The sequence below is a fragment of the Ixodes scapularis genome, unplaced genomic scaffold, assembly GCF_016920785.2.
Source record: "Ixodes scapularis isolate PalLabHiFi unplaced genomic scaffold, ASM1692078v2 PGA_scaffold7__128_contigs__length_106722199, whole genome shotgun sequence".
NCBI lineage: Eukaryota > Metazoa > Arthropoda > Arachnida > Ixodida > Ixodidae > Ixodes > Ixodes scapularis.
In genome coordinates, this window is record NW_024609882.1 from 36,658,681 (window position 1) to 36,669,603 (window position 10,923).

The window sequence follows — 10,923 nt, forward strand, 5'->3', positions numbered from 1 at the left end:
AGCTTTTAACACCTTCGGCTCACTGATTTGATTTGGAGCTTTTATTTATTTTTACGTTTTCCGCTGCGTTCTTCTTTTTTAAAATTAAATCCCGGCAGCAAGCCTTAAAAAAAAAAAAAAGAGGTGTCAATTTTTTGAAAAAAGTGGAGCCTATACTTCGTTTCAGCTTCGGTCCGAGCGCGGCCGATGTAATGAGACGAAGGGCCAATCAAACACCGCAAAAAGCGCAGCGTCATGGCGTGCTCTCTGCGCTTCATAAGACTAGCCGGCGGAGGAGCACGCTCAGAGAGACGGCGAATACCCGCTGGTCCTATCAACTGCAGAGAGCACGCCATGACGTTGTGCCTCTTTCTCTGCTTGATTGACCCGTCGGCTCATAATATCGGCCGCGCTCGGACAGAAGCTGAAACGAAGTATAGCATATCGTACTCTCTTCGAACACCTGCTGTAGACGCCGACAACTTAAGAAACCGCGAGTCATGGTGAGTTCAGAGAATGTCACTATCGCTCGCAGCCAATCAGGTTGCTGCATTAGGTGATAGGGCGCCGACGAACCAATCACGAAGAAACGTAAACATATTAATGCACGCTCTGCTCTTCTCAAGCTGTAAGTGACATGTAGATGAGAAAGATGTTATTATTATTATTATTAAAACCTTAGTGCTGAATTTTTCTACGTAACTAGAGAGTGCTCACTATACTTTGCCTCACCTCCAGACGCAACCGACGATACGAGCTGGTGGAACCGATCAGAGAGCGTCACAAGAGCACCATCGCGATGGTCGTCGTGTTTCTGTACGTGTTGGATCCCCGCTGAACCAAACCTTAAGATATAAGGACTAGTGACTAGCGGTTTTGACGTGCTCCGTCGGTTTCGGCAGGCGCAACAAGTTGCTGCGCCAGCCGAAAAGACTTGCTCCGCCAGCCGAAAAATGCGCAGAGACGCGTTTCGGCTGGCGCTCCCGTGTCCCGCAAACTTTGGAAGTCGACTGTTCATCTCAGCGAGTGTTGGTAACGCAAATTGAATTGAATGGTTAACAATGTCGCAGTGCTTAATTTGCCACGTGACCTACCGGAGGCCACCTCGGGGCACAGCGATCGTACACAAGTGCTCCATCAGCGTTCGGTCGGACCTCGTATCCTCGCTAATTGAACACGAATCCGAGCCAAGCCCGAGGTGACATTCAGCACTCGACTCGTATTCACCCCACGAATTGAAAATAAAAGTAGTCCGGCTCCTCGCGGAACGTCACTAATTTCCCCTTTCATACGTTGAATTAAGACATATGTAGGTGCATTTATAGAATAGCTTTACGTTATATTACTACCACGAACACGTGCGAAACGCCAGAAGCATCGTTCTTCCTTCGACTACCAAATGTTGTAAGAACTACTCCGCGCAGCGCACGAATCTTGCACAAAAGTTTCTATTTTCCTTGACATGATAACAAGTACAGAGGCGCTCGGTATAGACATTATTAACAAAAGCGCCGCTTTTTTGAAAAAAAAAAAAAGATCGTCACTTACTATTTCGGCGTAAACATTGTTTTTGCCGTCGCCACGCCAATAAACTACATTTAAGACATAAGCGTAACCGTCACCCATTCGCGTTTTGTCTCTCCCCTTTATATTCTTCTGAGTATTCGCAGGTTGAAATGTTTGATAATGTTTTCGTCGCCCATAACGGATATGCTATATACCAGGTGGCTGGTAGGGCAGTGTCTATGCGTATATGTAGTGCGACGTTGAAGCGGCCGCAACTACGTATACAAAATCGAGTTGTGTGCTTCCAAATACGGACGCACCTCCCGGGAGCAGACGCGCGGAGGCAAGACGGGGTCGAATTTAACCTTGTTTTCGTTCTTTGTCGGAGTCGGAACGATTCGCGGACCACCTAGGAGTATTATTTGACCTCCCATAGCGCCTTGCGGCCAACACTCACTCCCCTCCCCTCTTCTTTTTTTCTTCTTTTTTACCTTCGTCCTTCTCTCTTTTTGTTTCTTATTCGATTTCTTCTCTCTTTTATTTCGTGGCCAAGTTATCTCGTTTCGGGTTCCTACTCTACATAGTAAACCCGAGACAAAAAAAACAAACAAACAAACAAAAAACGGTTCTGTCTATTTCTGATTATTTATTTGTGTCGAGTTTACTATGCATGTCATTCACCAGCTCGCCTGCGTTTGTTTGGCTGTTTGGTCGTTGTCCCAGTCTGAATTTATTAGTGTGTCTGCTTATGTGTGCCCTTCTTTATGTCTGTAGAAGCTCGTGTTTAGAGCCGGAATGGCTTTGGACTAGAGCCCGAGAGCACTTCTCTGCATTATCAACTAAAGTAATAAAACACAAATAGCGCGAAATATGATGATACGTAGAAAGAAGACACGATGAGTGTTTCTTTTACTCGTCCTTTTTACGCTATTTGTGTTTCATAACGTTGAAGCCCTGATTTTTTTCGGCGCACTTTTTTTCTGCTAAGACAAACACTTCTCCCGTCACAAATTTATGCGAGGTACGAGTAAAAAATGTCATAATGATCACTTCGTTATCCTATTAGTACATCTGTAACTCGTCAAGGCTCACACATTTGCGTCCGGGTGTGACCGAATTCGCCGTGCTCGCTCGTGACCGCTTACGACTAGTACTTACGACCAACAGAACACTCTACCGAAGAGCCTAGATTACAGAGAGTTCCCAACCGCTCGATGGGGTCACGTGGTCACGCGATCACGTGATGGGCGTCACGTGATCGGAGTCGCCCGCTTTTCCTCCCCGCCACGCGAGAACGCAGCACATGCGCCCTTGCAAACGATCTTCGCAGTAGGCGTCCGCCATTGAATTGCGAAACGCTCCCCACGATTTTGAGATGGGCCCTCTCTTCAATCTAGGCTCTCTACGGAACACAGTTACACACTATCAGATAGTCATGGAACAGTTCCGATGTGCGGCGGCAAATCGTAATTTTTGAATGCGAAAGCATTAAAAATTAAGCGAAGCAAGCCGGCGTTGTCTGTAACCGTCCGTAGCAGCGAAACGGCACCTGAATTCTTCTAGGCCAAAAGCACAGCAACGCAGATGCTTCGGCACGGAAGCCGGTGGGGCGCTCAAGGTCAAAGCGGGCGCGCCTCAGAAATAAAACACAAAGAAAAGTAGAGCAATGTAGTTGCGTCGTCATAGAAGCCGTGGAGCCGGCGAGGTTCGCCGCGCCTGCGCAGTGAAGGAGCGTGATGCCACCGCCGGATCACCGCGTGAAAAAGGAAGGCGTAGCGCGCTGCTTGTAGGTCTGCACGGTGTGTAGGAATGCTTTCGCATTCCTACACATTCCTATTGAAGTTTTACGGGTCATATATTGTGGGGATTGTGATCCCTCAACATTCTGTCGCGTCAGCGTTTTGGCGCGCCGTGGCGGCCGCGCTGGCGTAGCGAGAGGTGGCGCTGCTTACCACTGTGAGTGGCTTCCTCCTCTCCCCCCTTGGGGCGATTTCCGTAACGGACCCCCGCACAAAGGAGATCGACGTGTCGCTCCTTGATTGGCCACTTCGCCCCGCCGTTATCTTAAGACCAGCGGACAGCAGTCTGGCTTCTCTCTTCTTCCTGGGATTCGGCGGCGGCGACAACGGGGACCCTTCCGGCGCACCGGTGAGCGTTTACCCCGTACTTTGTACCTTTGTGAACGACCGTTCGGCCGTGGGCGATCTCCACACCGACGGCGTTCACCAGCTTATAGCCGCTGTGTTGTTGTTATTTTGTTTCATTGTAAATAAACAGTTTATCACCGTTACCAACGTGACTGGTGTCTGTTTGCGCTCAACGAGCAGCATGCCACGCGAGTACGAACCCGCTTCGCGGTAGAGCGTCTCGCCGCGAACGTGGTACTCCCAAAGGCAGTGGCCCGAAGGAAAACCACAATTTGGCGCCCAACAAAAGGGCTGACGACCAGAACCCTGGTACGTGTGTGGCGACTGCTGCCGAGTGACGAGTCCTCGCGCAACCAGCGCTTACCGTGACGATGCAGACCGACTTCTCGGATTTGCTCACGCTGGCGACCGCGGCCGACGCATTCGCGCGGCCCCCACTTCAACGGGAAGCCGAAATGCCAACCCTCCAAATAGAAGCGCCCTACGGCGCACCCCTGGAGCCGAGCGTGGTTCCGACGCCATTGCGGACGGGCGCCATCGCTCCCGGATCTTCCCCGAACGCACGTGTTCCGCCGCCGGCACAAAGCGAGGCCTACCGGTCTCCCCACGGAGAAACCGCTGCGGCGCCTCATCACACCTTGCTCGAAAACGCGGCACGTGTGATTGAGAGTCTGACAGGTGCGTTGCGAACGACAACACTCGCACCACAGGCCCAACGACCTCCGGTCCGAATTCCCGTCCCGACTTATCGGGGTTACGCAGACAAGGCGAGCGCTACGGACTTCCTTGACGATTTACGGAAGTACCAACGCGCGATGGGAATGTCCGATAGCGAAATACTTGAGCGCATTCTGCCAATCGCGCTCGTCGACGAAGCCGCCCGCTGGTTCCGACTTGTCGGTGACCAACCCGGAACGCTCGATCAGTTCCGAGAGGCGTTCCGCCGCGAATTCCTTCCCGCCGACTACGAGAGAAGGATGCGGCGGGAGCTCGAACAGCGAACCCAGCATCCGGACGAGTCCCTGCTGGAGTTCGTACGAGCCATGCAAGAGCTCTTCGAGCTCGCAGAACCCTCAGCTCCCAATGCAGAGCGAGTGGAACGCGTCATACGCCAAAGCCATCCGACTTTCGCTGCGTATCTTCGAGGCAGCCGTTTCCGCGACCTGAACGAGCTCGCTTCCGAGGCCCGGCGCCTTCAGGGTGACATTCTCGCTGCCCGTGCGTACCGGCCTCCGCCTCCAGCGTCAGCGGCCCTCGAACCGCGCTGCGTGTGGAGCGGGGACACGCCATCTCGAGCACCAAGGCGCTACGATTCCGCAAACTATGCGGAAGATCGGGGCCGAGACACGTACGCAATCTCAGATCGTGCGCTCGACCCGTACTCCTACGGTAGACGAACAAGCCGGCCGACGCCGCAGTTCAGAACCACCGACTCGCGCCCCAACGAGGCAGCGAGGCAGGAGGGAACGAGGATCCCTCAATCTCAGCGAGCCGATGCACGCTACGACAGAGCCGGCGAAAACCAAAACGCACAGCGGAACCCCCAGCGAGGCGACGACAGAAGATGTTTTCGGTGCAATCGCCCCGGTCATCTCGCTCGCCAGTGCCCGGAGCGGCCGAACACGGAATCGCGCCGCGCGGGAAACGAGCAAAGCCACCGGTAAACGGCCCTTGGACGGACGGACCGGTGGCTAACAAAGAATCAGAGGGTCCCATGGCCACTCTTTTACCGACCGCCTACAGAATAGGCTTCCCGACCGGCACGCCGGCCCCGTTCATTTCTGTGACGATCGCCGGCAAGCCATTCAAGGCACTCCTCGACACCGGAGCAAGCGCTTCGATGTTCGGCGACGAAGTGTTGACTCACCTCCGACAGAATTCTGTCCGACTCCGAGAATGCAACACTGCCTTTCGCCTAGCCTGCGGAACCGCCCTTTCGGCTGGTACCGCGCGGCTGGTCGCGAGATGGGAGAACCGAGTAAGACGACAACGCTTCGTTCATCTCCCTGGCCTATCGGTGCCCATTATTTTGGGCAGAGACTTCCTTGCCAAAACAGGCATTGTAATCGACGTCAGCAGCGCAGGCTATCGGGAGGGCACGTTTGCACCCCTGAAACCCTTCTGCGAACCCCCGGCCGTACCGCCAACGCCACCATTGGCGCACGCGACGAGCCGTCGAGAGGAAGCGAAGGACTCCCTAAACCGGGTCATTGACCCCAAGACACCGAGTCCAGCGCCGATGGCAGCAAGCGCCGCCCCCATCGGGGAAATGACGCACCCACTGCTCACGCAATCATGCAGCGTGTCAGGGCGAGAAAAAGCCCGACTGTCGTCGTTGTTGCGCCGCTATGACGCAATGTTCACGGACCGACCGGGCTGCACAAACGAAGTGCGACATCGCATTGACACGGGCGACGAACTGCCAAGAAGGCAGAACGCGCGACCCGTAAGCTTGGCTAAACGAAAAGCCATCGACCGTGCCCTGGACGAAATGATCGACACCGGAGTCGTCCGGCGATCTAACAGCCCCTGGGCATTCCCCGTGGTGCTGGTCCCGAAGAAAGACGGCAGCTCACGTCTTTGCGTGGACTACCGCCGTCTCAACGACGTCACACGAAAGGACGCCTACCCGCTACCGAGCATCGACTCGATTCTGTCCAACTTGGGCAGTGCGCGGTACTTCACCACCCTGGACGCTAGCCGAGGCTACCTCCAGGTTCGGATGGAGCCAGGTGACGAGGCAAAAACAGCCTTCTGTTGTCACCGCGGGCTTTTCGAATTCACACGAATGCCCTTCGGTCTGTGCGGAGCGCCAATGACGTTCCAGCGATTGATCGACCGAGTACTGGGAGAAGCCAAATGGAAACACGCAATGGCCTATCTCGACGACATTGTCGTCTACTCCAACACCTTCGAAGATCACCTACGTCATCTCGAGGACGTACTCGACCGGCTAAAAGCCGCGGGAATGACCCTGAACCCCGAAAAGGCTCAAATAGCCGAAACCCGCATCGCCTTGCTCGGGTTCGAACTGGATCGCGGGCGCCTTGCGCCACATCCCGACAAACTACAGGCAATCCTGGAGTTTCCGGCGCCAACCGACGTGAGCTCCCTCCGTCGCTACCTGGGAATGGTGAACTTCTATCGCCAATTCATCCCAAACTGCGCGACGCTTCAAGCACCACTGACACGCCTATTGCGAAAGTCCGTGAGTTGGAGCTGGGGTCCCGAGCAGGAAGCGGCCTTTCGCCGCACCTCCCGAGCGCTCGCGGACACAGCTGAACTCAAGCTACCCGACTTGAACAAGGCCTTTCTGATCCAAACAGATGCCAGCAATCTTGGCTTGGGCGCGGTCCTGCTCCAACAGCACGAAGGTGTACTCCGACCGGTGGCCTTCGCCAGCCGCTCGTTGACGCCAGCTGAAAGGAACTACAGCACATGCGAACAAGAGTGCTTGGCCATCGTCTTTGCACTCCGGCGTTTCGACATTTATGTCGACGGGACCACTTTCGTGATCGAAACAGATCACCAAAGCCTAATATGGCTCTCCCGACTTCGCGAACCCGCTGGTCGCTTGGCAAGATGGGCTTTGATGCTGCAAAAATACGACTACGTCGTGCGGTACCGGAAAGGCAGCACAAACGTGGTGGCAGACGCATTGTCACGAGCCCCCGTAGACTGCACACAAATTTCCGCAAAGACCCAGGCCGAGCCAACGACACTCACAGTGCCAGGCGAAGCCGTGACTCAGTCCCAAAGGGTGGCAGCAGATCTGACCACCCCGGACGAGACGATCAACCACCTAGACGCAGTGAGCGCCGTGGGAATCGTGTTCAGCAAAGAAGAGCTTCTGAAAGCCCAGCAGAATGATCCGTTTTGTCGAAAGGTGATCGACGGACTCGCGGAAGAGTCGGACGCCGTGGAGGCGGGCGGTGCAACCGCCGGGCGCAACACTACTGGTATTGTAGTAGGCGCCGAGTGCCGGGACGTATCTGGTATTGGTGCGGGCACGGAGGATTCATATCTGCTGAGCAATGACGGGCTCTTGCTGAGGTACATACCCTCCGAGAACGACTCCGACGAGGCGTTCAAGGTAGTGGTACCCCGCAGTCTGAGAAACGCAGTTTTGCGCTACTATCACGACTCGCACTTGGCCGGACACGCGAGCGGCTCCAAGACTTACTCAAAGTTATGTCGCATCGCCACCTGGCCGAGCATGAAACGGGACGTTTTCCGTTATGCCCGCACCTGCCACTCTTGCCAAAGCTTCAAACCAAGAGGCGGCAAACCCCCGGGCCTAATGCAACCGATTCCGAGCCAGCAATCATGGTCTCTGGCAGCCTGCGACGTGGTCGGCCCCCTACCGAGGAGCCCTAAAGGACACCAGTATTTGCTGGTTGTAACTGACCACTTCAGCAAATGGACGGAACTTTTTCCACTCCGTAAGCTGACAGCCCGAGCGATCACGGAGAAGCTCATGGAGGTTTTCACCCGTTTTGGATTCCCCGAAGCTCTTTTGACTGATCGAGCGAGCTACTTCGTCGGGAAGGTATTCGTGGACGCGTGCAAGGCCCTTGGCATAAAGCACAGAACAACCACGCCGTACCACCCGCAGTCGAACATCACGGAGCGATGTAACAGAAACATCAAACCAATGCTGGCCGCCTTCGCGGAAAGGCACCGTGACTGGGACGCATATATCCCCGAGATCGGGTTCGCACTTCGGACCACTCTCAACCGTTCGACGGGCTTCACCCCCGCTTTCCTCACATTCGGGAGAGAGCTTCCGAACCCCATGGACCGTGTCCTAGGGACGAGCGCCGGGGTGGACAACGCGCAGCCGACGCAAACGGACCACGCGCGGCAGCTACAAACTCGGATGACGGAAGCCTTCTCGGAGGCGCGTCGCAATCTCGGGGTAGCGCGAGCGAAACAAAAAGCTCGGTACGACCGCTCGCATCGAGATCTCCGCTACAAAGTGGGCGATCTCGTCCTCAGACGCAACCATGTTCTGAGTGATGCCAGCAAAGGCTTCTCGGCTGCTTTGGCTCCGAAGTGGTGTGGCCCGTACCGAGTGCAGGAACTTCTCTCCCCACTCGTGTACAAGCTGACAAACTTGCAATCAAGAAAAGTCGGTGGGCCGGTACATGTGTGCGATCTGAAACCCTACCATGAGAGGGAAAACGGGGCCAACGAGCAAACTCAGCCCCCGCAGAAACATGCACACGCAGCGCGAGATAACGCCGACGATGAACAACAGGCGTCTCGCTACAATCTGCGTAGACGGAGGAACTATTATCCGAAGTTTTCGTAGAGGCAGCCCCATTAAGTGGCGAAATGTCACATTAAGGGAAGTGCAAAGCACAATACACCTGCTGCCTTCGCGAACGCGCCAGACACCATTGTTTACTGGCAAGCAGTGACCTACATACGTCACCTCAGCGTTCGCTCCCGGATCAACCCGTAGGGGAATCCCCCGAATACGGCTTCCGAGGGAAAGGGTACGCGTAACTGCCATTGGTCAGTTATTGCCACCTACGCTCACGTGTGCCACATGTCAACACAAGAGCGCGGTGCGAGCGTCGTCACAAGCGGTCGGAGACCAAGTGGTCATTCTACCGCAGTACGTTCCGCACCTACGAAGAGGACCTCCAGCCTTTGCTTCGCGTCTTTCGGGAGCTGCTGTCTCCTGGCTACGGCAGTTCAGCGGTGTCCAGGGTCCAGAGCTGCGCGTGATTCGTCAGGCTGTCCCGCCCCCAACCGGCCGCGGGCCAAACCAGCAACCAGTCGTTTTCCTGGGCTGTCGGGATCGACATCCGGCCAGGGACTGCCGCTCATCATCTTCGGGACCCGCGCCGCGGTCGGAAAGATCGCCGACCAGGGACCAGCTGTTCCCGGTTCGTCCCGTAACAAGTCCAAGGGCCCCAGGGACCTGGCACAGTTCGCCCGGCAGGTCTCGCAGGCAATGCACTACATCCGCAGCCGAGGGACAATCCACCGGGACCTGGCCGCCCGGAACGTGCTCGACGATGAACATGGCTGCTACAAGGTCGCCGACTTCGGCCTCTCCAGGAGCACTATGGACTCCGAGACGGACGTGTACCACCAGTACACGTACCACCAGTGCGGTGGATGGCTCCGGAGTGCTTCTACCTTCATTTATTCATTCCCCTTCAAGTCCGACGCCTGGGCGTTCGGAATGCTGCTGTGGGACATCGTCACTTTGGGCTCGACGCCCTACCCCGGCCCGGGCGCTCAGGAGGTGACCCGCCACGTGCGCGGCGGTCACGGGATGACGCAACCGATTGACTGCAGCTGGGAGCTGTACCGCTGGTGAGGGACCGTTGGAAGAACTAATTTGGACCATGGACCTATGAGCCGGGCTGTTGTTTCCCGTGTAGTTGTAGCCGCTGGCGGCCTTTTTCTTTTTTTTTTTATTATTTTAGTCTAGTTGTTGTGTGTTTGTGTTGGTCCACCCGTTTGCGGGTGACTATTGGCTAAGGAGGGGGGAGTGTGGGGATTGTGATCCCTCAACATTCTGTCGCGTCAGCGTTTTGGCGCGCCGTGGCGGCCGCGCTGGCGTAGCGAGAGGTGGCGCTGCTTACCACTGTGAGTGGCTTCCTCCTCTCCCCCCTTGGGGCGATTTCCGTAACGGACCCCCGCACAAAGGAGATCGACGTGTCGCTCCTTGATTGGCCACTTCGCCCCGCCGTTATCTTAAGACCAGCGGACAGCAGTCTGGCTTCTCTCTTCTTCCTGGGATTCGGCGGCGGCGACAACGGGGACCCTTCCGGCGCACCGGTGAGCGTTTACCCCGTACTTTGTACCTTTGTGAACGACCGTTCGGCCGTGGGCGATCTCCACACCGACGGCGTTCACCAGCTTATAGCCGCTGTGTTGTTGTTATTTTGTTTCATTGTAAATAAACAGTTTATCACCGTTACCAACGTGACTGGTGTCTGTTTGCGCTCAACGAGCAGCATGCCACGCGAGTACGAACCCGCTTCGCGGTAGAGCGTCTCGCCGCGAACGTGGTACTCCCAAAGGCAGTGGCCCGAAGGAGAACCACAATATATATGTTATTAATTTTTTTTTGTCGTGGGTTTGAATTAAATCTGGCAATCTTATACGCAGATTAAAAAGGTTTCGAGGCTATCTGGTAGATGACGTCAGTGTCTAACTGTGTTCCCTCGTCGCAATTGGATACAAGCGAGCAGAACACTCGAAAACACTCGAACGCAGATGTGTCAACTATGCCTTTACCGGAATTTACTACGAGGTATGTGCTGTA

The 10,923-nt window shown here is 55.4% G+C and overlaps 1 protein-coding gene across 1 annotated transcript; it reads left to right on the forward strand.

The window, feature by feature from the left end:
- The first annotated feature begins 9,597 nt into the window (after nt 1–9,597).
- On the forward strand, nt 9,598–9,969 carry LOC121833111 (tyrosine kinase receptor Cad96Ca-like). The gene has a single exon (XM_042286210.1). It carries the CDS (start codon nt 9,598–9,600, stop codon nt 9,967–9,969), a length of 372 nt encoding a protein of 123 aa, XP_042142144.1.
- Nucleotides 9,970–10,923: the final 954 nt, after the last annotated feature.

What these genes read in the sequence shown, in the direction of transcription:
- LOC121833111 (XM_042286210.1), top strand. Translation starts at nt 9,598, where the DNA reads ATGCACTACATCCGCAGCCGAGGGACAATCCACCGGGACCTGGCCGCC.